The sequence below is a fragment of the Equus przewalskii genome, chromosome 1 (assembly GCF_037783145.1).
Source record: "Equus przewalskii isolate Varuska chromosome 1, EquPr2, whole genome shotgun sequence".
Classification (NCBI taxonomy): Eukaryota; Metazoa; Chordata; class Mammalia; order Perissodactyla; family Equidae; genus Equus; species Equus przewalskii.
In genome coordinates, this window is record NC_091831.1 from 135,972,668 (window position 1) to 136,000,077 (window position 27,410).

The 27,410-nt window shown below is 36.7% G+C and overlaps 2 protein-coding genes across 22 annotated transcripts in view; one reads left to right on the forward strand and one right to left on the reverse strand.

Moving 5' to 3' along the window:
- CCPG1 (cell cycle progression 1) overlaps positions 1 to 2,743 on the forward strand; it is a 38,057-nt gene extending 35,314 nt beyond the window's left edge. For 12 of the 20 annotated variants that reach the window (XM_070579630.1, XM_008542976.2, XM_070579583.1 and 9 more), the window contains one exon: positions 1,981 to 2,743. In XM_070579630.1, coding sequence (XP_070435731.1) covers positions 1,981 to 2,170 — 190 coding nt within the window. In that variant the 3' untranslated portion in view covers positions 2,171 to 2,743. The remainder of the gene's footprint in view (positions 1 to 1,980) is intronic. The other 8 variants (XM_070579689.1, XM_070579607.1, XM_070579628.1 and 5 more) reach the window with 1 other exon arrangement.
- PIGB (phosphatidylinositol glycan anchor biosynthesis class B) lies at positions 2,739 to 27,410 on the reverse strand. Of its 2 annotated transcripts, XM_008542972.2 has the most exons (12): positions 27,275 to 27,410; positions 25,281 to 25,416; positions 24,747 to 24,864; positions 22,524 to 22,628; positions 20,222 to 20,352; positions 16,215 to 16,355; positions 14,769 to 14,820; positions 13,462 to 13,673; positions 12,739 to 12,803; positions 5,736 to 5,949; positions 3,414 to 3,594; positions 2,739 to 3,097 (listed from the first exon to the last, which is right to left on the reverse strand). In XM_008542972.2, the coding sequence occupies exons 1-12, from the start codon at positions 27,405 to 27,407 to the stop codon at positions 2,960 to 2,962; spliced, it is 1,626 nt and encodes a 541-aa protein (XP_008541194.1). In that variant the 5' UTR covers positions 27,408 to 27,410; the 3' UTR covers positions 2,739 to 2,959. The 2 variants fall into 2 exon arrangements, with proteins under 2 accessions (XP_008541194.1, XP_008541196.1); XM_008542974.2 differs by lacking the exon at positions 22,524 to 22,628.

Consider the following 27,410-nt stretch of genomic DNA (forward strand, 5'->3'; position numbering starts at 1 on the left):
AATCTTTTATTTATTTACTCACTTTGGAAAGCTAGGCGTGAACAATACAGATTCCGGTCTGAAATCAGAAGAGCTCATATATAACAATTCAGATGTCCGACTTATTTTTATTTGTCTATTCCATTTACCAACTAATTATATTTAATATACTTATTACAGAATTATTGTTGACAAAGGTAGAGGCATGATGAAAGAGGCAAACTTAGCAAGCCACAAGTTCTAATGTGTGTGCTTTATACATAACTTCTAAAAATAACTCTGTATCCATTGCTTACCAGCTTTATATTCTGTAACATGAAACTCGCCTAATCTTCAAATGTTAGCTTTATTTTTTACCTTTGAGATAGTTTATATATATATATATATATATATTCACATATATATATATATTTGAATAAATGTAATGTGTCTATAAAATAATGAGACAGATTCTGGTGTCTTTAGTCCTTAAACATATATCCAGTGCCTATAATGAGCAAAGCACTGTGAGGCTGTCCTGAGGAAACAAATGAAAAATTTCCTGCTGACAGGGAGCTCAGAAGCTTTTGGAGAATTAGGTAAATATAAGAAATTAATTAGAGGTATGGAGGCATATTGTATATGGTGGCCTTAGTCTGGAGATGTTTAGGATGGCTTCATAAGTGAGGTGGCCTTTGAACTGAACTTTTTAAAACTGGCTTTTGAAGGAGATACAAGAATATGCCAAGCAGATAGGGTAGAACATTACACTCAAAGGGAATTTCATTTGCAGAGATTTGTAGATATGAAGACATGCCACTTGAAGGAGGCAAAGTAGAGCTAGAGTGTGAGTAGAAGAAAAGATTCAGATCATGACGGACCTCATTTTATGTTGAAGTACTTGCTTTATTGCATTTTGGATCACTGGCAGCAGCCTGGAGGATTGGTTGGCAAGGGTGAAGCCAGAAGCTAGAAGGTGGTCTTTGAAACAACGTAGACATGAGCTGATGAGTACCTGAACTAGGACAATAGTAGGTGTGGAAAGGAGCAGACAGATTTGAACAATAAATAGTAAATAAAATTGGTGGTATTTCTTGTGAAAGAACAGTAGAAACTAACAGTGACTTCCAGATTTCTGGGTTGGGTTGCTATTTGGATAGTGATTATCACTAAGATAAGGAATACCACATTTTGGGTTAAGGGGAATTGGAAATGAGAATTATACTTGGAGGTACCTGTTGACATCCAAATGGAGGGAATTAATTGGCCGTTAGTTATATGACTATCTTTCTAGCTCAGACTGTGTGTGTATGTGTAGATAGTCTAGGCTGGAGGTATTCATCAGACTTGGGGAACACCAGCATCTAAGGGGTTGTAGAGAAAGAAGGCTGAGAATGACATGAGTGGCATCATGAAAATCCAAAGATCATCTCAAGTAAAAGGAATATATGTAAGTGTGTCAGATGATTTTTTTTTTTTTTTTTTAAAGACTGGATTTCTTAGCTGGGGAGTGTGTGGCCATGGATGGTGTTATGGACTGTTTCAGTGAAGGAGTGACAGAAGCCTGATTATAGAGATCTAGGAAAGTAGTAAATGCAGACATTGGTTATGAACCTTAGTAGTAAGAGAGAAAGAAAGAGACTGTTTTGTTGGTAAGAGATGTATACATATTCCTGCTGAGGGATGAAGCCAATGGGGAGGGACTAATTTTTACAGGAAAGGAGGAAAAGTAATGGAAACACATCTCATTATTTTATTGTCACATTTCTATTCTTTATCTGTTGAGTGTTTCCCCTTTTTCCAGTACAGTTATGTTTGTCTGTTTTTTATTTCTATAGGATAAAAGTGTAATACTCACTGAATCTTTTTGGTATGGTTATGCTAGGATTATACTTCAGATTAATTTAACATCTTTTTTCAGAGTAATCAGATAATAGATTAATGGAGAAAGACATTAAAATTATTTCTTGCTTAAATAAATTTAACTCTAACATAGATGAAAAATGTGTTTACTGCTTTCAGTCGACCAGATAAAAAGCAACGTATGGTAAATATTGAAAACTCCAGGCATCGAAAACAAGAGCAGAAGCACCCTCAGCCACAACCTTATAAAAGGGAAGGTAAATGGCATAAATATGGTCGCAATAATGGAAGACACATGGCAAATCTTGAAATAGAATTGGGGCAATTACCTTTTGATCCTAAATATTGACCATCATGATTAAGTTAAATTAGAAAACTGTAACAAACATGGATGCTTTCTACAATGTTTGGTGTTGAAATTAAGATGAAATTATCAAAATAATGTCTTTTTATCATTTCTAAGTATCAGTTTGATGGCTTTATATTATTACTCAGAAGCATCAAGCAAAAGCTTACTAACCTGCATTTTCCTGTAGCTTTGCTGAATTTTTTTTTTGGCACTGGAAATGTTCAACTGTAGTTTCATTAAGGAAGCCAGGCATGCAACAGATTTTGTGCATGAAATGAGACTTCCTTTTAGTGTATGAGCTTAAAGCAAGCTCAAATCATACATGACAAAGTGTAATTAACACTGATATTGTGTTAAATTTGCAGTAGAGCTTGAAAAAAGTACATTATGATGGAATTTCATCTAACATTTTATAACCTTACACTTGCTTCTTGTCTTTTTGTGGGTTCAAGAGCCCGTTGACTTGTGAAGAATTTGCTGCCTTCTTATGAGCTTGCTGACTTGTTCTCTTGTGAAATTTCTTGCACATCTGAATATTGTGGAAGAAACAATAAAACTACACCATGAGGAAAACTAAAGGTCTTTATTTAAAATCTGGCATTGTATTAATACACAATTTTATACTTTGTAATACTTTTCATACATTTCCTCAGTAGTGATATGTGGTAAAGCACTTCATAGTTCCATGAATCGTACCCAAGTGTTTACTAGTGTATTTAAGTATCATCTGAACATTTCTACCCAGCAGTGTCTCTTTCTCTGGAAAATACCTAAACACAGTTCAGAATTTCATCTTCTGCTGAGTTTCCCTTTTAACTTCCGTTCATAGACATATACGTGACTTCCAGTCCGACCCTCTGGCAAGTGAGTGTGGAAGAAAACAGCAGTTCTCTCATAGTTGCTTGAAATTAGGAAAGCACTTATGTCCTAGAAGGAAATAAATGTTTAAGTAAATAAAAGCTATGTTTTGCTGAGTACTGTTTCAAGAATTTTAGAATGTCCTATTCTGATTTGCGTCTCTACAACTTTTTCTTAATTTTTAAAAGAACTGACTCTTGGTAAATAATATATATACCTTGATAGTTATAGAACTGGGGCTGATTTTGACTAGGGAAAAGACCACTTACAAAATATGGGAGTTGAAAGAGACCATAAAATTTTTTGTGGTCTATTTACCTGAGTGTTTGCTAAACTTGAAGTGAAATAAAAATACTGAGTTTTCCCTTTTTTCGCGTTTCCTTACCTCCTCCAAAACGCTGAAGATGATCAAGTGAGTAGGCAATGTTGAATCATTGTGAAACTCTTTATACAACCAGTTTAATGGATTCAGATAAAATATATCTGCTTCATCAAGATATTGACTTTTTCCAGTCAGGTCTGGGGGACACTGGAGAAATCTCATTGGAAGTGGGTAGTGGACGTGACTATGAAAAGAAAGTTACCATTTTAATTGCACGAAGTAAAAAAATTGTGAAAGTTTTCAAGTTACTCTTAAGATGTTCACTTAACAAAATGTGAAATCTGAATTTAAACTGTGTTTCAGTTAAGGTGAGGAAGCAAGCCTTTAATGCACTTTTCTCAAAGATGGAGAATATGCTTCTCACATCATGTACTTGTGCAGCAGCATAACCTCCAAGTCCAAACTAAGGCACAAAAGCCCATTTCAAGATGGGATGGTGGGTCAGCAGCTTGGGGGACTCAGTATTCTCTAACATTAGTATGCTGTTCCAGGAAGGTAAGAGGCCTCTTGGACCAGGTAGCTTCCTTGTTAATAAGACTTATTTGTCAAGATGGAAAACTAGTCATGAACTAGAAAGGATTCCTGCTCTCTTCCCTTTCTGCTCTGAAAGGGGATGGATCACATCCTTAAATAAGTTTTTCTTCTTTTTTTTTATTCTTACATATTTATATAAGTACGATTTAGTAGTAGCCGTATATGTTCACTAACACCTAAATAAGTAGTGGTTTTATTGTGACATTGAAAGACTAGAGTGTATGTAAAAAAAGATGGATGGACTGATGAATTATGACAACTTAAACTAGTTACTTGGGCCATGCAAAAAGCCATGTTTAACTTTGCCTCAGGAAAAATAAAAAATACGCTATAGAGGTTTATCGTATCTCTGAAATGCATACAAAGTAAATTTACACAAGACCTAATAATTCATGACTTTTATAATTTTGGAGATGAAGGTCTTGCTTCAAGGGGAAAGCAGAAACAGCTGAGAAAAAGCTGCCAGCCTTATATTCCAAAGTAGGTGTCAGACTTTTTTGCTCCATTCTGCACTCTGAAAAAATGTAAGATGAGAACTTGGTAAACTATGGAAAGCATCTTGGTACCTCTAGAATTCTTGTACTTTCCAGTGTTGTGAGCGTGGAAGGACAGTGAATGTCCTTCTCTCAGCTCTAGTCTTTTTTATATAGTAGAGGCCTCAACTTGAAGAGATACTTGGGGTTACATCTAACCTGTGGCTTTTGCTAGGCAATCCCAATTTTCCAAACTGTGTATTAATGATTTAGTTAAGTAGAGTATTCCAAAAGTGTTGTTACCTTAAAATAATATCAACGTTGATATTAAGTTGACTGAATGTGCACATGGAAGATTAACTTCAGATTGTTTAAAGCCAGATTAAGTTAAATAGGTGTAGAATTTTCTAAAGGAAAGCTGTTTGCTCTTCCCTTGTACTCTTACAGGGCAACTGGTAACTTAGCTTTCTGAAATACATGCAGAGGGCCAAATGGATGTCTTTTTAAATGCCCTGCATAGTTGAGGCAGTTTTAGTGTTACATTTCCCAGGAACATCTAATTAGATACCATCTAATTGAATTCTCTAATTTTTACAGGCAAGACAACTGATCCAAAGAGATTAAAAAGACCGGTTTAAGATCAGGGAAATAATCCAGTAGAAAATCTAGACTAGAATCCAGGGTTTTGAGATTAATTAAAAATTGTATAACTATAAGATGTACCACCAAGATTTGTAGTAAGATCAGTGATAAATGAATTTCTTTCTTTCTTTTGTTTTTTGTGAGGAAGATTGGCCCTCAGCTAACATCCGTTGCCAGTCTTGCTCTTTTTGCTTGAGGAAGATTGTCACTGAGCTAACATCTGTGCCAATCTTCCTCTGTTTTATGTGGGATGCTGCCAGTGTGGCTTGACGAGCGGTGCTAGGTCTGCGCCTGGGATCCGAACCTGCGAACTGCGGGCCACCAAAGTGGAGCGCATGAATTTAGCCACTACACCACGGGGCCGGCCTCCTGAATTTCTTTACTGAGAATAACATCAAATAACCTATAAAACATTTTATACTACATTTAAATCAGATCATTTAAATGTAAGTTGTTTAAATTTTTGAAAATATTAAAATTTATTTAAAAGTGGTATGATTTTCATTGACATAGTTAAAATGGTTTTTAAAATTCCAGTGAATAAATAAAGATTAATAGGACTTTCAGATTTCTTATAATCATTTGACCAATTAATTTAAATCCAGGAATCTGAAGGGAATTTTAAGGTAGTCAGTTTCTTTTTCTTAATAGCATATAGTGGAACAAGTTTTATTACCTATAATAAGGAGTGGAGTGGCAAGGCATCATTACAAATAGTGATGCTGAAGATTTACTAGAATTGTTGTAGCAGAGTTCTTGAATATGAGTCATGACATCAAGAGTACCTCGCTGATGAACTAAACCAGTATAAAGGGCGAGGAGCATATTTGATAAAAACAGGAAACTCAGAGCTGGTTTCTTCCATGTTTTCAGGTGGTTTAGTGAGTACCCTATATGAAGATAGACACACTGAATCATAATACTGGCAATCTTGTTTTCTTATAGCTAAGCAAATGTTAACTGCAAATACATTTATAATTGTTCATGGAAGTAGCATAAGCTGTATTGCTGTTATGGACAAACAAGAAACAAACAATAGGTCATCTTTGCAATTTCTCTGACCACTCTCTATCATTGTCTATTATCACCCAAGTCTTGACATTTTTACAGAAAAAGGAATTGAGGTATAGTGGAAAGATTATGGCTAGGGAGTCCAACAGACACAGATTTGAATTCTAGCTCTAGCACAAGTTGCTGTACTTTGCCGAACATTAGTTTCCCCATCTGCAAATGGGATTAGAAAAAATGTATGTCCAGTGCCTGTCCTGGTACACAGTAGTTGCTAAATAAATAGGACTTTTATTTATCCCATTTACCTATCTCTACTCTTTCATCTCTAGCAATGGATTGTATACATACAAGTCTCAGTAATTCTGGAGGAAGTACAGAAGAGTGCTCTTAGAAAAATAATCCACTAGGCTCCTGGGAGATTTTCAGTGGTTAGTATTAGTGATGGCATGGATCACTTTTTCTGGAAGAAGAGGAGCTATGTTTTTTTTTTTTTTTTTTCTCTTTCACTACAGTGTTGGTCAATTTGGAGATGCTGAAAATGTTTTCTTTTTTAATTTGTAAAAGTAATTCTTGTGTGTGGCAAAAAAACCAAGTAGAACAAACAGAAGGGTAAATGAAAAGTAAAAGTCCCTCTTCCCCTCCCAGAGTCCTACTCCTCAGCAACAGCCACTGATAATGAGCATATGAGGATAAAAGAATAGGCCTTTCCACTGGAAAAGAATGTTTATTAGTAAACTTCCTTGACATTTTGTACATACTCCATATAAATTGTCTCCACAGAATTAGGTAATAGTTCCTTTGAAATTTGGGTATCCAGGATCCAATCTGCTGCCTGCCTGAAATTTCAGCACTCATTGCCACTGTGGCCAAGGCACTGTTTCCTATAATCATCACCCAACTGATTGATTGCTATCAGCTGTCTTAGCTCGGCTCAATCACTAAAAATTGAACGAATAAAATTCATCTTGAACTGTTCCCATTTAATTACACTAACATAAAGTTGGCCTAGGAAGGATTGTTTTCTAAGATAAAACAGGAATAAATCAAGACCTCTAACTCACTTGAATCACATCTAGTACTTGATACCAACCAAAGACACTCATTTTCTCAACTTACCTTGTTACCAATTTAAAAACTATTAACATTCAGTTTTGGAAAAACTGAAGATACCTTTCCTTGTATACTTAAATGTTTATTAGTGATGGCACCCTTACAGCTTTTCTTTAATCTGTATTAGTTGCTTTGAAGATTATAAAATGGACTGAAAATAATTTCATCTATTTGAAGGCATCTGATACCTGACACTTGATAGCTGGAATCAAATTTGGGCAAGAAATCTTAGACGCTCCATTTTGTTCCTCTATGAATATTTTAGATAACATTAGCTATGGTTCATTCCATTGAGTAGTTGGAATATCACAGGTCCATCTCACCTAGTATTACTTGAAATTGCTCTGATTAACCAAAGAACATTCTGAAAAGTGGTGTGATAAAAAATGTAGGTAGATCAAGAAAACTAAGCCTACATTTAAAACAAATCTAGTTTATAAGATGTTTGAAATTGTAAAATGAAGATACTGCTAAAGAGTACGAGAACTAAAATTAGCTTTATTAGGACTGAAATGGGATTCTGGAAGTTCTGCCATCTGTAATAATTCCAGTCACAGATGTGACAGACCAGCAAACACAACTTAGAAGTGAAGTGCTTCCTCGAGCAGACAGGCAAAAACAAACTACCTAGTGGGCTCAAATTACAAACAGCTACGTTAAAGCTTACCCGGCCAAGGCCTGAGAGGATGACCTGCTATCGGATATTCAAGTAAGTATGATGTGGGCATCTGTAAAGTGGCTCTTCATTCACAAAATTTGTTACTAAATGTTCACTGAAAGTTTTCTTAGAAACTGAGTGACAGAAAACTGGAATACATGGTGAATGTTGTAAAAATGGCATTCTGAATAGACTGCTGGAAGAAAACGCGTTTGTATTCCCAGCTGCTTCAGTGTTGAGGTGGGTCTTTTAAGTTAGATAATGCTTACATTACTTCGTGGTGATTTTCACCTTATGAAGCTAGCTCATTTTAGGATAGATTCTTCCACTGAGAACTGAATCTCCAAATTATTTGGAAAAATAATGTAAAGAAAATGCCAGGAAGAGAACAACAGTCTTGAAGACAAAGAGGGTTTTCAAACCATCTGACATGGAAAAGTTCCCCGATGGGATTTCAGAAACTGGAGTTGCTAAAGGGAGAAGTGAAAATACATTACAGCTGCAGGGCTAGACTGAGTCACAGGAGAAGCCTAGAATCCAGGGTTGTATTCCAGGGAAGCAGTATGGTTTCTTTAATATTTAAGAGGTGATTAACAAGATCCAGTAAGTCTAGTTAATTGTACATAGAAATAACATGGAGATGCAGTTCTCACTGAAAGGAGTCACCCTGAAGTGAGCCAACTTCAGAAAGGGATAGTTACCCCGTGTAATGTAAGCATTACCTAACTTGAAATGTGAGATGCCCCTCCCAATTACGGGAGATTCAGGGAACACACGTTTTCTATCTGTCCTATAAACCACTTACCAAAATCTTGCAGCCTCTCAGGTAATTTCCACAAGAACAAGGACTTAGTATGAACCCCAGCGACTACCTCTCAGAATACAGGCCCCTTCATTTCACATAGTAGTTCTTGCTAACTCAATGCTAGATAATATCCCAGAATATTTAATTTGCTCCTGTTATCTGGGCCTATGAAAAGATACTTTAAAGAGGATATATGGAAAATGTCTGCAAGAATTTACAAGAAAGTGATAATTATTTTGGGAAATGAGGCTTGATGATTAGATGATGACACTATTGTATGTTGGGGCTTTTTTGTCCATGCGTATTTATTTTCATAATAAAAAATACACTGGGTTCTTATCAAATCACTCTCATCAGACTACTGTTAAAACAAAGTATGTTAAACTCATTATGTCCCTGTTGACTACTCTCCAAGATAAAATCTAAAAACTTGAGTACATAAGAAGGCCCTTCATTGGGCTGGCCTGGTGGTGTAGTGGTTAAGTTCATGTGCTCCACTTTGGTGGTTCAGATCCCAGGTGTGGACCTACACACCACTCATCAAACCATGCTCTGGTGGCATCCCACATACTTCCTCAAGCAAAAAGAGCAAGAGTGGCAACGGATGTTAGCTCAGGGCCAATGGATGTTAGCTCAGGGCCAATCTTCCTCACCAAAAAAAAAAAAAAAAAAAAAGCCCATCATGAGTTGGTTCCTTCTTTACTCAGCCATATCTCCTAATTTTCATATGTTATCTATCTTGATACACCCAATCGCGTTTTAAATTTTGTATGTTTAGTGTTGTAATCTGCATTCTTCAGCAATGGCTGATGAGTTCCTTCTTGCCAAGGTAAGGTTCATTGTAATGGACAGGGTGGGAGGGTTGGGGGCTGTACATGACTGATCCCATCAAACACTGAGGTGTAGCAAGGATGCATCCTCATTTTAGCAAGAATTATTAGAAAACCCAATCTAAGAACCCACAAAAAAAAATCTCTACCAAGTTCTACCAACTAGAGATATTTCTGAGTTAACCTTTTCATTTTTAAATGCTCCTTGGGAAAGCTGTAAGTTAGGTCAACTTAAATTCAGTATTTATATGAGAAAAACAAAGGGTAGTTTAATTCTGGAATGGGAGGTACAGGAGAATGGGCCTGGGGAAATGAGACGTTGAACTATTGAGAACGCACTGGGCAGACAGGGAGGTAACAGGAAGAATTTTACATTGCTACTTTGCTAAGGAAATAAAGCTGTGTTTTCATTTTCCATAGTCAGAAATCAATGGCTAATGCCAAAAACAGATCTTTAAGGGCATTATTGTCATTTTATTTTTATATAGAGAGAAATGTCAAAAGAACCACGTAAAAGAGTATACGTGCTTGCCTCTGGGGAGGGGAAATTGGAGGCAAGGCAGGGGAACCATTGCTTTTTAAAACAAACTCCATATAGAATGACTTTTGAAACAACGTGCACGTGCAGTTTTGATACAAAATATTAGCATATGGAAAACCAAAGCGGCTGAATCAGAGGCAAGTCTGCATTAGCCACTGTGATAAAAACAGATTAAGCAGACACCCAACCCAGAATTAGCAGCAGGTGCTGGAAACATCAGCACAAACAACAGAGGTTCAATCTAAGAATTTCAGTGCTAGTAGACCAATGGCACCTTTCTTTTACAGATAAACTGAGGCAAAAGGTTATATAGTTCACCACGGATCGGAGCCAATTATAGAAGGTATATTTTCTAGAGTTAAGTCCTATTTTGGATAGGACTGAGAGAAATTCAAGTTAGGCAAGATAAGTTACTGTAGATTGAAAAAATGGCTGCAATTATTCCTCTTCTTGTGTCCAATTCCTGCACGAGCCTGAAGTTTATTTCTCATCTCTTGAATCTGGCCTGGCTTTGTGACTTGCTTTGACCAAAAGAATGTGGTAGAAGTAACTGTGCCAATTCCATTCTTGAGCCCCAGAGGGCCTGGTACACTTGTGTTCCCTCTTTTCGAACTCTGCCTACACAAAGTGAACAAGCCCCAGCTAGCCTGCTGGAGAATGAGAGCACACAGAAGAGCTGAGGTACGTTGGTCTACAGCCAGGTGAACCCCAAACATGTGAGAGTCCAGCCTATGTCAGCTGAGTTGTCTACCCCATATGCAGCTGGTCATACTTGCATAAGTGAGCTCAGTGGAGACCAGAAGAACTGTCCAGCTGAGCTAGTCTTGTAAATAATAATAAATGGGGTTTTAAGCCACTAAGTTTTATGGTGGCTTGTTACACAGCAATTGCTGATAGAGATGTCATGTTTATAGAAAATCATGTTAAAATAGGTCACACAAAAATAGAATAAAACAGATTTGAGGTACAATATAACTCAAGATTTCAAGTAGTTAGACTCAAACTAGGCCATTTAAAAGATCAAGAACACCAAAGAAAACTGTTTTCTTACATCATTCCTGAACATTCTGCCTAGGTGAGCTCACTACTTGGTCCTACTGTTGGAACCTGTTGGCATTAAAGAGTTCTGACTCATAGTGAAAGTACAAGTCTCCTAGGAATCAGAATCTCTTGGCTCACTCAAGAACCTTAGGTATATGTGCCTGGAGGAAAACAGCACAGCCTGTGAGAAGATCAGGGGTTTCACTAGGTCTCAGTGCTTTATGGGTCCTTCTGAGTGGACACTGGATGGCAGAAAGGCTGATCCCTGTCCATTAGAAGAGGATCTCTTCAACCCTCAACAGCATCCTGTCTCAATCTTGGGGACTGGGAACAAGGGGTTACCAGGATCGTGCCACTTCAAGATTCAATCTTTTGGACCAAGAATGAGGATTCAGATAACTCATTCTTTCTCTGGAACACTTTGTTAAAGACATAGGGCACAAAAGTAGAATGCTGGAAAAACCCAGATTAGAAAAATGGAACCAAACCAAGTTCCTAACTTAACCAAACCAAACCCCCGCCCCCCCCCCCCACACAAATACACACAAATATTTGTCCTCCAGTAGTGTGGCAATGCTCACCTGGGCAAAAACCAAACTTGATTTAATTATAACTCTAACTCCAACTCAAGTGGTTGTAAAAAAAAAAATTGTTTTTAAATCTGAATAGTGATACATGAACAGATTTGCTCTGGTAAATGGGCCCACTATTCTTAAGACTTGCCAAATAGCTGTTAGATACCTCTATTTTTATATGTGCCTGCATTTATATATGAAGTAACTTTGGTCTCAGTACTTCAGATATAGCAAATATATAGATGTGTATGTATTTAAACTGAAGAGAGTACCTGCATCTGAAATCTGTAAGAGGTGATAGATACTTGGTCAAAGAAGGCTGCTTAACTCAATGGGTTGTTTGGAGTTTTCTTTTTTTAAGTAAAAAGTTTGATATCGTTAACTCCCTAGTTTTTCCCAGCCTCCAGGCCCAGTTGATTACTCATTTCTTCCTTCCCCAGTCTAGTGATGTTTTTAGTGATTAATATTTGAAGGAAGCCAGCAGTTGTTTATCCTTAATTGAACTTGAAGTTAATAAAGTTTCAATTCATAATATTTCCAAACCAACCAATATAAAAAGTCATATTTTCCAGAGCTGAGTAATAAGACTTTAGAAGTCACATGTAAAAAAATTATTGCAAAGATGGAAAAATGGAGAAAAGGCCAAAAAAAAAAAAAATCAGAGGTGTGAATCACTTAAAAAATTTCATATGTATTAAAGTGAGTCTTAAAGGGGCAGATCTGTTAAAGCATTAAAAATTAGTTTCAACAGCTATAAATACGTTTTTCATTTGTGGAATGAAGAACTTCATAGTTTAACCATAAACTTAAAACAGCTGTTCTAAAATAGACATATTCCATTACTTTTGAGTAACATATATCTAACAGCCAGAAATACCACAACCAAAAGGTGCTCTGGATATTAGATCCTCATGTGTTTATCTCACTTTAAAGGACACAGGAAAAAGGACATTTTTAAGCTGCAAAAAGGGAATACTGCAGTAATATAATTTGAAATTAAGAAGCAATTCTCATTTAGCCTAGTTGAAAATAAAGAGTTTAATGAGCATTTGTCTTTTAACTATATCTATATAAATAAACTTCTTCTATTTTAAACAAAAATACTTACCACAGAACACCATACAAAATGGTAAAACTGGGTAGATAAACCTGAATTCTTTGTGGCTCAACATGCTATAATAAAAAAAAATATTAAAAGGAAATATTATTTTCTCACATTACATGGCAGTTTGGGAAATTACTGTGTATAAAATGAAATATTAACATGATCTGTTTTTCTAAGTACGAAGACTGAATTTCATGCTTCAGGAATCAGTTGAAGACTGAATTTCATGCTTCAGGAATCAGTTTCATTATTTTTTAGTTATAAGGTGGTGATGATGTATTAAAAGTAATCCTAACATTTAACGTCAATGTGAAATTCTAAAGTACAATTACATTCTAAAAAAGAGATTTCTATTACCAATCCAAGTGAGTCATATTACTCAAATTTAGGATAAAGGTACATATTTTCATTTAAAAATATTTCTTCTCTAGTCCTTCAATATTTAAAATTTTGGTAGTTTCTGTTTTTTAAAAGTAAATAAAATTTGTTCAACTTTAAAAAAGTTGAATGTGTTCCTTGTTAAGCAAACTATATGTATCAGAAGTATTCATTCTATCTGAGCACCAGCACAATTATGACCTTTTCTGTCTGCTAAATAAACCCCACTAACAAATCATAAGAGTTAATGCATCTCCAAAAGATAAAGTGTACTTTTTAAAGAATTTAGTTAATTCAATTTCTTGGTAAAATTTTAAAAATTAACCACGTGAACAAATAAAATCTTACCTATAAACTAACAGCGTCCACAGCACAGTCATCAAAAGTATCCGGTACCTCTTTGGGGCTAGAAAGCAGCCATGAATAAAGAAGGGTAAGTGAGGACCCAAGACAACTGGAAATCCTTGAGTGAAGTACCAATGCCATGGATGAGAACCATAAAATGTTCCCAAATTCTGCAGCACGTTAAATTTCAAAAAATTATATTGAACCAGAGTCCACTGACATAGTTGAAGGAAAGAGAAAGAGAAATGTGTTAGTGCCAAGCATGAATGTTTGGCATTAGGGAATCTGGCAGAATCGTGACATTAAATCAGAAATGAAGTCTAAAAACCAGACAATAGTTTACATTAATTTTGATTAATGACCATATGAAATCATTCTTTATTATTTTTTTATGTTCTAAGTATTAATGTGTTCTTTGTTAATTTGTAAAACACTAGGTTTTTGAGATTCAAGAAAATATGAATAAATGTACATATTTTGACAATGTAAGTTTTACATACAATTAGAGATAAAGAGAATCCTTAGAAATAATATTTATGAGTGTGTGGTACCCATATTAAAAATTTTACTCTAGTACTTTATGATATCACACATTACCGTTTAAGATAAAGCCTTGAAACATTACAATTTGCATTATAGCACACAGCAGGTAATAATAACAGCAGCAACAGCAGCAGCTAACATTAAGTGCTCACTTGTACCAGGCACTGTTGTAAGCCTTTTACACGCATTATCTCATTTAATCCTCCAACCTTAAGAGACAAGCACTCCAATTATTTCCAGATAAGGAAACTGGCAAGAAAGGTACAGAACTTATCCAAGGTCACACAGCTATAACTGAGGACACTAAACTTCAGACTGTGGCAATCTGATTCCAGAGCCCATAAGTGCCTTAAAAATAGGGACCTTAAAAACCAAAGGCCATTACCAACAGTCATGAGATTAAAATATCAAACCAAATGGTTGAAGAATAGGGTATTCTGGTTAATTTGAATTCTGAATGATTAACTTGAGGTCAACTAAAATCATTTAAAAATTTAACCTTTATTGTTACAGACCTGAGAAAAAGTGCTTTTAAATGGACTCTTTTGAACTTCAATGAGGAATACACAATTCTTTTATACAGAAAGCACAGCAAATTGAACCAAAGGCATATGCTCGTAGTTTTTTTTAATGTATCCCATATCATTTTTAAAAAATGATATGCCTGTGTTCCCAAATATTCATGGATTTAAAAAGTCAGGTTGAGTTTTCAGTGTAATAAATGGTTAGATTAAAAATAGCTGTTAGCTTAATATATTTTTACTTACTTGACCAAAAAAAATACGATCAATTATCAGAGACAAACTCAAAGTTAAAAATCTGAAAAACAAAATAGAAGGGTAATTAACATTCTGAACTTGCTAGAAATCCAATATTGGCATACAGCTTTGCAAGTGCCTTGCATCTAAAGCCGCTTTAAAAATGCTTTACAGTTTCACCAATTGAATAGGAATTTACACATTTTGAAAGTCTTTCATTGATAGCTGTATTTAAGCAACCTTTTTAAAAGTAATAAACGCTATATTATCTATTGCTGCATAAAAAATTACCCCCAAACTTGGCAACTTAAGACTACGAACATTTACTACTTCAGAGTTTCTGTGGGTCAAGAATCCAGGCACAGCTTAGCTGGGTGTCTCTGGCTCAAGGTGTCTCATTGTCAAGATGTCGGCTGGGGCTACAGTTTCATCTGAAGGCTCTCATTATTTTTCCCTATAGCACTTACTGTCTCTTGACAAATATATATTAGTCATATGTTTTTAGCTGTCTGTCTTCTCCAACTAGAATGTAAACTTCATGAAGGCAGGGACTTTGTTTTGTTAAACTGCTGTATCTCCAGCATCTGGAATAGCACCTGGCACATACTAAGATTAAATAAATATTTGCTGAATTAATGTAATACATTCAAAACAATCTTAATAAATCTGAGAAATGACAACAGTGGCAAATTAGCCACCAGATGATTTCGTCCTTTGTAACGGCTTCCAAAAAATACTTGTACAGAGTGAATACTAGTAAGACCACTGTTGTAAGATTGCATCATGTTCACCACCCAAAGACTAATTACAACCCATCATGACACACATGTGCCTAATCACCCCTTTTGCTCTCCTCTCTCCTTGCTTCCCCTCTGGTAACCTCTTCCTCTATTTTGTATGTGGGACACCACCACAGCATGGCTTGATGAGTGGTGTGTAGGTCCGTGCCAGGGATCCAAACCCATGAACCCTGGAATGCTGAAGTGGAGTGTGCAAACTCAACCTCTACGCCACCGGGCCAGCCCCTGGCTAACTCATTTTTAATTTCACCAAGCCCTCTGTTTATTACAAAATAAAAACACCTGCATTGCCTAGATCCAAGAATTATGAAAACCATGAGGAAATACATGAATACATATTATAAATTATAAAGCCCTATACAAATATAAAAGAATCAAGTATCTCTAAAATGTACTTGAGAAATATGTAGGAAATAAAGCATAGGAATGTTCTAGGAAAAATTGCAAAGATCCTCATTTAAGCGAATTAAAATACAGTTAATCAAAATCATAAATATAAAAATATAAAATATAAATTTGGAAATATTCTGTTTCCTTGGTCTGACAATTCTTATTGACATTAGAAGATATAATTGACTAAAAGATGTAAAATCTCATTCATAATCTAATATCTATAGGTTATTAAAATTAATAGATGGATTGTAGCCATACTTACCCTACAGGTAAAAACTGATAAAGAATAAGATCAAGCTTTCTGTGTTCTTGCAAGAAATGTCTGAGGAGCAGAGGTATCCACGGAATGACAGCTGTGGGACGAATTATGAAGGCAAGTGCCACCAGGGATGAGTACTTGACACTACAGGCAAGAAAATGTGTTGTCAAGACAAACAGGAAACGAGTTCAGAAGTTATCTACTATTTACACTGTGATATAACATTTTTTGAAAAAATGAGAGCATTTTCCTTTTGGTATAAATAGCTATGTGAACTTGGGCAAGTTACTTATCCCTTCTAGCTCTTAATTTTTTTCATCCATAAAAAGTGGTAATATCTAAGGTCTTCTCCAGCTCTTAATATCCTAATTCTAGTATTTTCAAATAGTTGTTCTATGTCTTCATGTTGGTCTTGTTTGCTGAAAGGTATACTTTTAACATTACAACTCTGCCAGTTGCTTTCCTGATGAAAAAATGATCAAGTCTCTCCTAAGGAGATAAAAGAAAGTCACACAAAACCATTCTCTAAGAACAAAAACCAAGTGTGTTTAAAGAAACATTATGATTATTTAGGCAACAATGGACTTCTGGGTATATATAATTTTGTTTTGAAAGTAAGCTACTAATTTTATCCAACTGAAAGATGTATATGTATAACTGATAAAAAGTCTACTACACAAACCTATATGATTATGGATAGAAATGTAGATTTTTACTATTAGGACTTCTCTCAATAAATGGCTGAAGGAGCTTATCTGATAATTCACTCACGAGGACTATAGACAGTAAATTGTCACATGGAAATATACTTAACCCTGCTAAAAACTGAAAGCAAGCAAAATAAAACTTTATGGTACCATTATATACCTATTAACTAAGAAGTAACTATAAAGAGATTTCTAATGGTGAAGATGTAAGAGCAGGGATTTCAAATTCAAATGCTTACAGAGAGCAAATAAGTAATAAAAATGAGGGGGCTCTGATATTGTCATGAAGGAATCCTGGTCCAAAATGTTGCTAGCCTTCCATTTTTTCAAGAGAAACCAGAAATCCAGATTTTATCTAAGATCTCCCAATTTAAAAACTTTGCCAAGTAGTTTACTTTTTAAAAAACACTGTGCAGGTGAAATAAAACATATTTCTCGCTTGGTCTGACTTGCAGACAGCCTAACTGCAACTTCTGTATAGTACATACCTAGAGGACGCCCAAATGTATATTTCTAGTCCTAACCTCACTCCAACTTTTCAGCCTTGGATTTCTTACTCTTTTCTGAGTATTTCTCCACAGATCTCTGGCACTCAGAATCAAAGTGTCTCTTTTCCTCAAACCTGTTCAGTGTCTAGTATTTAAGTTAATAGTATCACTCAGTTTCTCAGTCTTAAAATTTTGGCGTCACCTTAAATAGCAAATCTCATCCCACACATCTACTTTGTTTCCTTTCCATGCCCACTGCCATCATTTTACATCAAGTCCTGTCACTTGTCTGGAATCTTCTCATAGTGTTGTCTTTTTTTTCGTATTGCCCAGAAATATTCCGTAACTTAACAACAACATCATTGTCATCATCAATACTTACTGAGCACTTACTTTGTAATAGGCCCTGTGCTACACACTTTCCACAGATTCTCATTTAATTCTTATTAGAGCTGTTTTCTTATTTGCATTTTACAGAAATCATTGCTTAGATGTGCTCATACTATCCTTAAAGAAATATTTCATTTATAACATTTGCATTTTTAAAGGAGTTTGCAAAATGTCATTTATTGTCAGGCCAGGAATATTTGTCATGCTTATCCAGGAAAGAATACTTATACAGTAGTCCTTTGTCCCACATGACCCTCCCGTCCTGACTGAATAAGGGGAGTGCATCTGAGCCCAGGCAGCCAATCTAAGGCTGGCCAGCGTTAAACCTATGTCCAAATAGGGATAACGACATTTAACAGACCTAATCAGATTCTCTCCAATTGAGTATGAGATACAGAGAAAGTTGCACAATTGGTAGCAAGACTAGAAGTGAACAGAGAGTAGCTAAGCCTCAAAATGATGGACAACTATGACAGGGATTCACAGACTGGACTATAAAGAACAACATAGCAGCTCATGCCTTGAAACTGTCTGGGATTCTGCGTAACCTTCCAGTTCATTTGTGTGGCTGAGATGTTCTACAGTTTCTTCCAGGCCTGGCCACAAGGCTAAGATGCCTATTTTCCTTATTTCACCTTTAGCCTCTTAATAAAGTCCTCATCAATAGGTAACTTAAGTGAATGCCTTTCTTGCAGTCAAGAGTCTAATGCAGAAATGATCTTGATTTGATCCTCCCAACAATTGTTTCATTTAGGAACAATGGATGCTAGCTTCTTCACTAGACTCCCAAATTTTCTGGCTTTCTCCCTTTCAGTATATCCTAAATACTGCTGGTACAAGAGAATTCCTCCTTTTTCTTTTTCTTTTTTTTTTTAATGTTGAGTTTTGGGGCTGGCTCAGTGGCACAGTGGTTAAGTTCATGTGTTCTGCTCTTGTGGCCTGGGGTTAGCCAGTTTGAATCCTGGGTGTGGAACCTATGCACCGCTCATCAAGATGCTGTAGCAGTATCCCACATACAAAATAAAGGAAGATTGGCACAGATGTTAGCTCAGCAACAATCTTCCTAACCAAAAAAAAAGAGTTGAGTTTTTTTTTTGTTTTCTTAGTGAGGAAGATTGGCCCTGAGCTAACATCTGTTGCCAATTTTCCTCTTTTTGCTTGAGAAAGATTGTTGCTGAGCTAACCTCTGTGCCAATCTTCCTCTATTTTGTACATGGGATGCTGCCACAGCATAGCTTGATGAGTAGTGTAGGTCTGCACCTGGGATCCGAACCTGCGAAACCTAGGTTGCTGAAGCAGCATGCACAAATCTAACCACTAAGCCACTGGATCAGCCCCTAAGAGAATTCTTTCTAAATCAGATTTAATTATGTCATGCTTCTCAAAAGCCTCCAATGGTTCCCAACTACCTATGGAATAAAGTCCAAATTCTCGAGGAGGGGAAAGTCCCATTCCAGCCTCATTCCTTATTATTCTCTTCTCCCATGCATCCTACACACACTAGGTCTCTGGACAGCCTTCCCAGAATACAACGAAGCCCTTTTACAGCTCTGCACTGTTGTTCATGTTGTTCCCTTTGCTTTGTATTTGCTTCTCCAGTTTATATAAGCCCAAATAAGGTCCATATATATATATTTTTTTATTTTCTTCTATTCTTTTTTTGCTGAGGAAGATTCACCCTGAGCTAACATCTGTGCCGGTCTTCCTCTATTTTTTAGTATGTAGGCCTCCAACACAGCCTGGCCACTAACAGAGCGGTATAGGTCCACACCCAGGGAACTGAACCTGGGCCGCCAAAGCAGAGCACACAGAACTTAACCACTAGGCCACTGGGGCTGGCCCCCATATATTTTCTATTTGTCCTTCCTGATCATCTCCTCTACTCTTCACCTGCTCTATGTATAGGGAGGCTGACCTGTATGGACTATATCAATGGGCTGTCTTGCTTTCTGGCTTCTGAATGGCTTTGGCTAACTGGAAAACAGGAGTGTGCAATCAGGGTATTTTATTCTCCCCTGCCCCTTTGCCATAGCTAAAGGCTAGCTGTGCCTGTCTCCTGTTGGGGCCCTCTTAAAGTTACAGTTCTGTATGGATTCTAGTAACACTTTCCTCTCCTTGCTCCTTGTGGCCAAGGGGTAATAAAAACTTGCTGTGATTAGCCCTGGGGTACTATGGTATCCCTTATTGTCTTCGCTAAATATTGTCTAAACCTTTGTAAATGGTCCTTTAATTAAACTCTCCTTAATTACTCAGTTTGAGTATATCTGTTTCCTGATACAACAAATATATCAACTGAAAATCTGTGGTTCTAATAACCTTCATGTACATTAGGGGTTCCACTGGACATTAAAATGTTGCTATTTAAGAGTTTTCAAAAGAATGCTTTAGAGTTTTGTACATAATTATTAACAATAATATATCTTACCTGTTCATAGACTTTGAACCTTCCAAAGGATAGTAGAAAAGAGCAATTATAGTGAGAACAGTTTCCATGGTGTTTGTAAGAGTTCTGGTACAGCAATACCATGTGAACCAAGAGCATAACTGGCAAAAAAACTAAAAACAATCATGAGCAAACACATACGGAAGTGGGAAATGGAAAAGATTAGTATTATCTTCTTCTACGGAAAACTGCAAGCAAGTCTAAATACTGCAAAACTCATATCAAAGATAAGTGATGTTAAAAGTAGGCATGCCCAAACGTTATTTTTAAGAAGTTATATCAAACACAGGTCTACAACATCAGATCTATATTTGTTAAAGTTAAGAAGTTTATACTTTCAGGTACATTTTTATGGCATTGCATTTGATTTAAATCTCACTTCCTACTAATAAAAAACATACAACACAGATTCTTTGATGGTAGAGTTTATAGAGGACTGAAATTCATAACTAGATTCTCCCAATCAGTATTCCTCAAGTTGTCTTATATTACCGACAAGTATTTTGACTTTTTTATTGACCTTGGTTTGGAATGTTGCCCTCTTTCTTGATAAAAATTAAGACAACACAGGAAAGAAAAAAATGCGACTATCAGGAGACATCAAGTTTTAATCTGGAAATTTATTAATACAGTCTTGTGCTGCATAGCGATGTTTCGGTCAACGACGGACCGCATATAGGATGATGGTCCCATAAGATTAGTACCATATAGCCTAGGTGTGTAGTAGGCCATGACATCAAGGTTTGTATAAATACACTCTATGATGTTCACACAACGACAGAATCGCCTAATGCATTTCTCAGAATGTATCCCTGTTGTTAAGTGATACATGACTGTAAACCAGTTTTTGGAAGAATATGCAAAAGCAGCATCATCAAGTCTACAAAACAAAGGTCTTAAAAGAAACTTGTTAGTTGATGCAAGGTTGTTAAACATGTGGTACTAGCTTCCTATCTCTTCAAATATAGTCTTTAAAAAATGTTCCAAATTTTGGTGGAGTTAAAGGTTTTTCCTAAACTAGAAAAACCTAGTGCTGCTACTTTGGAGGAAGGATTTCAAAGGCATAACACCTTTGCCATTTCAGTTTGAGTAAGCAGCAGTGTATACAAGCACAAAATAAGGAGAACGACTTTATCCTTGAATCAATTAGCAAGGACTCAATTGATAAACCAATTTATCTTTTTTATTTTTTGAGGAAGATTCAGGTCTGAGCTAACATCTGTCACCAATGCTCCTCTTTTTGCTGAGGAAGACTGGCCCTGAGCTAAGATCTGTGCCCATCTTCCTTTACTTTATATGTGGGATGCCTGCCACAGCATGGCCTGCCAAGCGGTACATAGGTCTGCACCCAGGATCTGAACCAGCGAAGCCTGGGCCGCCGAAGTGGAGCACGTGAACTTAACTGCTACGCCACCAGGCTGGGCCCCCAATTTGTCTTTTAAACACAAATCAACACACTACCTGTAGAAATATGTCTCATTGATAATTAATATATTGTTAATATTTATTAATAAATATTATTTTCCAGAAATATGTTGGTAAATTGGTTACTTGAATTTGGAACATATTTTCCAATAGAAACAATATAAAAAAGGTAGTAATATTTCCAGGCTGGCTCATATAAGCTTATTTAATTTAGGAAAGAGCCCAAGTGAAGTAACAACAGTACTACAAAATCCAATTACTCTTCAGGATTTGGCTTAAATGGGAAAATCCATTCAAGATTTGAATGGAAGGTCAGGAATCTGTCTCCTCACTGTGAAATAAGCCAAATGACAAAAGACAGTCTTCTACACCACGTTCTCTCCCTTACAGAGTCCGGCTCTTTCAAACATTCTACCCAGAGGTGAAAGCGTGCTTCAGTGAAGATATTTCTCAGGCTGAGTCCCAGGTAGCTGGAGGAATAGTGAACAAGGGTTGTAAATAGCTGAGGTGATCTGTGAGGTAGGCAATGATTTATAACTATTCCTACTGGATTCTATGGAAAGCAAGGCAAAGTTTCTGACAGTTTTTGAGGAATGAAGGGGCTTCCAAAAAGGCTGTCTCCGAGGATTCAGCCTCTCACAGGGTTTGAGGGCATCAGTGGCTTCTACTGCCCAGGGCTCAATCAGGAGAGATATTGCATGCACCACTTGCATTTTGCTGTTCTTAATTACTGAAGCACCACTATAAAGCTGTATGACTTATGTTCTGAAACTGTACTGGGAATCAGTATTGTTCCACGTCCTTAAGCCCACTGAAATGAAGTAACTGGCATATAGTTTCTAAAGTGTTTAGGACTTACCACCCATCTTGCCACTTGATGACTTTCTAGTTGCTTCATTAGTGAGTAAAGCCTTACGTCTGCTACAGCAGACAGAAGTGCTTGGGCAAGTCTAGGAATCCAAATCTTCATTAAAAAAAAAAAAAGGTTTTAACAAACATCTATTGGTTCACACTGAATTATCATAAGAAATCAACAAGCTGATCCAACTATCAATTGAAAGCCATTCTTAGGACAAAAATAGATATAATGTATTATTCTATTCTTCTGCAAAAATACTTGTTTTTCTAAAAAAATTACATTAATTTTTCATGGAGATACCCAAGGTAGTTTTACTATTCTCATTCTCTCTCTGTAATATATATATAACAACACTGCTGATTTTAATTTAAATAGCCAAGAAATCATTTCATTATGTTAAGGCTCTATTTTAGAAGCCCATTTAGTTATTTTCATTAGCATAACAGTAGGTATTTTTATTTATTTTTCCTTAAAAGTGCAAAAATCTATTTCCTTTATTCCTAGGTAATTTATAGTTTTATGCTATTTTAAATGTTACGTTTCTACAATTACATTAACTATTGGTTGCTGGTATATAGTAATACAATTGATTTATGTATATTGATTTTTTTATTGAGGTAACCTTGCTTTATAACAGTATATAAATTTCAGGTGTACATTATTATATTTTGGTTTCTGTGTCGACCACATCATGTTCATCACCCAAAGACTAATTAACCATCTGTCACCATACACATGTGCCCTATTACCCCTTGGTCCTCCTCCCTCCCCCCTTCCCCTCTGGTCACCACCAATCTCTAATCTCTGTCTCTATGTGTTTGTTTGCTGTTGTTTTTATCTTCCACTTATGAGTGAAATCATAAGATATTTGACTTTCTCCATCTGACTTATTTTGCTTAACATAATACCCTCAAGGTCCATCAATGTTGTTGCAGATGGCAAGATTTCATCTTTTTAATGGCTGAGTAGTAGTCCAATGTGTGTGTGTGTGTGTGTGTATTATATACATAACATCTTCTTTATCCATTCATCCATTGATGGGCACTTAGGTTGTTTTCAAGTCTTGACTAAAAAAGGTATTTTTAAACAAAACATTTACAGTACTGTGTGCTAGGTATCCTACTAAGTACTTTATATATATATCAGGTTATTCAGTCCTCCTAACAATCCTATGAGATACATACTGTTTTATTATGGATATCCTGCATAATTCAGAAGCTAGTAAGTGGCCCTGAAAGGAGAAAAGTGTACACAGCTCCTAACTTCTACCTGTGTCAATGGGAGAAATTCTGCTACTGCTCTAAATTCTCCTTCCTCATGATCTTCCCAAGTGAGGCATCAGTTTCTCAATAATGGGGAATCAAATATCATTGCACAGGGGAGAGTACAATCCTACCTAAAAAAGTCACTCCAGAACTTCTTTCCAGACTTCAAAAAAACTCCCCAGGATTTAGACTGCTTTTGGAATTCTGAGCCACTCCAGGGCCACTTCCCTAACAGAAAATGAGGAAGGCCCCAGCTTCTAAGTCCAATGTGATGACAGCTTAAAGGATCGTAGGAGTGAAGGGAGAGCAACTTTTGCACCATTGTGTTCTTCCTTTGTACCCTCTCCTGGCAATCGACCCCAGAAATTCATGGTCTAGGAATTACAACCTAATTATTACTTATTTATTACTTACTTATTATTGATGCCCAATTACTACATAGCACAGTGATTGTTCATATCATTAAATTTTTTGCCAAATTAATTTTTTCTAAGTTTTGATTTCAATACTAAATCCTGAGTGGGTATATATATATATATATATATATGGATTTAATTTTAATAAGCTCAGCTAACATAGTCTTCTGTTCACAAGTTAAAAAAACAAGATATAACACTGCTCTCAAGTGATTCTTTTATGAAGGAACTTTACTTCTAAAGTCCAAATAATTAATATATAATGTAGTCATTCTGAAAATCTGCATTCTTCACAGGATTGCTCACAGCAGAACACTGTCATGCTCACTCTGTGTTTCAGCACATACTGAAGGGTTACATACCAGAGTCTGCCTTTGGAACCATGGGCTTCCCAGATATGGTCAGAGTTTAGCAACAGTAGCCTTTTAAAACCAAACTTCATGATATCAATAATATCATTTAGTTAATATATGTTAGCCTTTAAGAAAGGATGGAATAAATCTACTTTTAACAACATTTTGATTACTTTTATTTAAACTTACCAGCAATTGAACATTATCTTTCCCCAAAAGATGCAGAATCTTGTAAATGCTTGCAAAGATTAAGGGGTAAGTGTAACCCCTCAATCTTTCTGTCCATTCCCAGGTCAAATAGCCATAATTAGTAATATTAAGGACTAATGTTAAATAGCTTTGAAAGAAAACCTATTTTCATTTCATGTATAAAACTATTTTTTGACAAAGAAGCTTAAAAACACAGCATTTTACAACAGATATTTGAATTAAAAATGCAATTGGCCAACTAAACTCTTAACTTCTTCAAGGCAGGAATGTGTTTTTTACTTCATCTATATCCTCCACAGTACTGAGCACTGTAGTTGTATATGCTAAAGGTTACATCAAGTACATTAATCAAAGAAAGATACAGAAGAAATATTAGCATGAAATAATAAACTACTCTGATAAGTTAAAATTATTTGGAGAAAATATGGAAAATTGAAAATATGTAATAGTAACTGACAGAATGCCTAAGGTGAACGGACATTCCTAGTCTAAGAAAGAAACTACAAAGGATATTTGAAAACCATGTGATGTGCAACTTCAAGAGACTGCCAGTATTCATCTGGAACAAAACTTGTCTGGACTAAAAAGCAGTTGCATATTCGGAATGCGATGGTAAACAAGACCAGATAAATGCTTTCACCAAGAAGATCTGAAAAACAAAACAGGTAGTTGTGGCACAAAAGTTGGACAAGTTTCACTTGCAGAACTAAAATCTGCTGCTCTGGTTGGCCCCTTGCTCTGCCTCTGTTAAGGCACAGTAGTGAACTCTGGCCCCTCCATACTATCTCAGAGCAGACCTAAGGCAGAAAGTTACACAAGGGCCAGAGCCTCTCACTGTGATGACCACTCGTTTCATTTAACCAATTTTGCTTGCAACTTAGTGTATAAAAAGAATATTAAGACAAATATTGAAAAAGAGATTGGGTTAACTAAGGCCTTAGGCTAATTAGGTTATCCTATATGTGTATCTAATGAAAGAAACCAGCTAACAATTTACTAACTTAGGAAGCAACTCTTTGTATACGTGCCAAACAGTAGCATACAAAAGGGTCCTCTCTCTGTTTTTACATAGCCCTGACTGATGCTCAAGATATGCCAGGCACTAAGTTCATTCCTTTACATGCCTTATCTCATTTAATCCTCAAAACAGTGCTAAGGGGTAGGTATTATTAGCCCATTTGACATATGAGGAAACTGAGGCACAGAAGTTAAATTGCCTTGCCCAAAGTCAAAAAGGTTGTAAATGACTAAAAAGGATTCAAAATCAAGTCCGTCTGCTGACTCCAAAGCTGTGCAGCTTGTAGGCTGAATACAAGAGTATTTTTTTTAATTTGAATTTAGTTGCCAACATTTAAAAATCAGATTTTATATTAAAATCTGTATTGCAGCATTTCAAAACTAAGATCTGGCAACACAGAGCTTAAGTGGCAACAACTGGCTGGTGGTGAGATATAGGGCGCACTGACTTATTTAGCCTTGCCTGTCTGGCCTCCTGAGTGTTTCAGTTTGCAACCTGCCCCTGATCCACTGTGAGTCTTTGCTATCATTCTGGGTTCCTGCCATTCTCCTTCCTTTTTCTCCAGGAATACATGTTAAACGTTTCTCAACTGGTACATTCAATATCACATACATGCCCCATCTACACTTTCATCTTCCAGAAACACTTAAACCTCCCAAGTGAACTCTCTCTCCTGTCAGAAAACCTTGTTGTTCTTTCCTTTCCCCACTTTGAGGACTTAGGCAGAAGAAACAATACTCAGAAGTGACCCTTGAACAAGTGATCTTGAAAACCTAAAAGTTCACCTGTACGTCTGTGACAAGTACGGTAATTTACCGTCGTTACCATTCTTTACCCTGATGGGATCCAACTTCGAACAAGGCAGGTGGCTTAGGGGAAGGAAGCGAGGGAACTGGGCCCAGCTGCCTCTCCTTTTCCCCCATCACAATCCTCTCTTCATTTAGCAAAACGATTCTCCTCTTTCCTGTTCTCAGATTTCCAGAGGGGGAAGTAGGCACTTGTATAGCGCTTAGCCTGCGCTTGGCACATAAATGGCGCGCAATAAATATTTATTGAATGAACGAGGAGTCCATTTTTACTTAAATACCCCCTAATAGATCAAAATCCCACCTGCTGGGGTGACTTTTCTCCTGTCAACATCACATCAGGAACAAAGAGAAGGCAGAGGGGGACAGTGGGAGAAAGAAATGCGGCAGGAGTGAGACCTGGTCCCACTCCAGGAGCCAGCCCCTCCGTCGCTTCGAAACCTTGGGTAACTCCGGGCTTGGGTGCCCCTCTCTAAAGTGGGGATGGCCACATCATGCCTACTTTTTTCACCAGGTCGCGGGGAGGACGGCATCAAATAATGCAAAATATAGAGTCGTGGAAGCGGCAGGGATCGAGAACCCTGTCTCAAGCGCACTGCGATTCTTGGCAACCCTGTCTAGCAGATGGAGCCCTCGCTCAGATTCCGCGGCTTCCGCCACGCTTCTCCCACCCCGGCACTCACCTCCGCGTCGTCCCGGACTCTCCTGGGGGCTGAGGTACAAAGTCGACTTTCTCTTTCGCAGCTTCATCTTTTCGCGGGAGCGGTTCTGGAGACCGCGGAAAAAGAGTCTGCCGTCGCCGCCCTCTCGCTGCATTCT

Bases quoted from the DNA above. Each gene is read 5' to 3' on its own strand.
- PIGB (XM_008542972.2), bottom strand. From the start codon at position 27,407: ATGCAGCGAGAGGGCGGCGACGGCAGACTCTTTTTCCGCGGTCTCCAG. The intron at 20,353-22,523 runs GTAAGTCCTAAA...GATTGTTTTTAG, and splicing joins ATCAAGTGGCAAGATGGGTG to TTTTTTTGCCAGTTATGCTC. The intron at 13,674-14,768 runs GTAAGTAAAAAT...CAACTATGTCAG, and splicing joins ATCGTATTTTTTTTGGTCAA to TGGACTCTGGTTCAATATAA.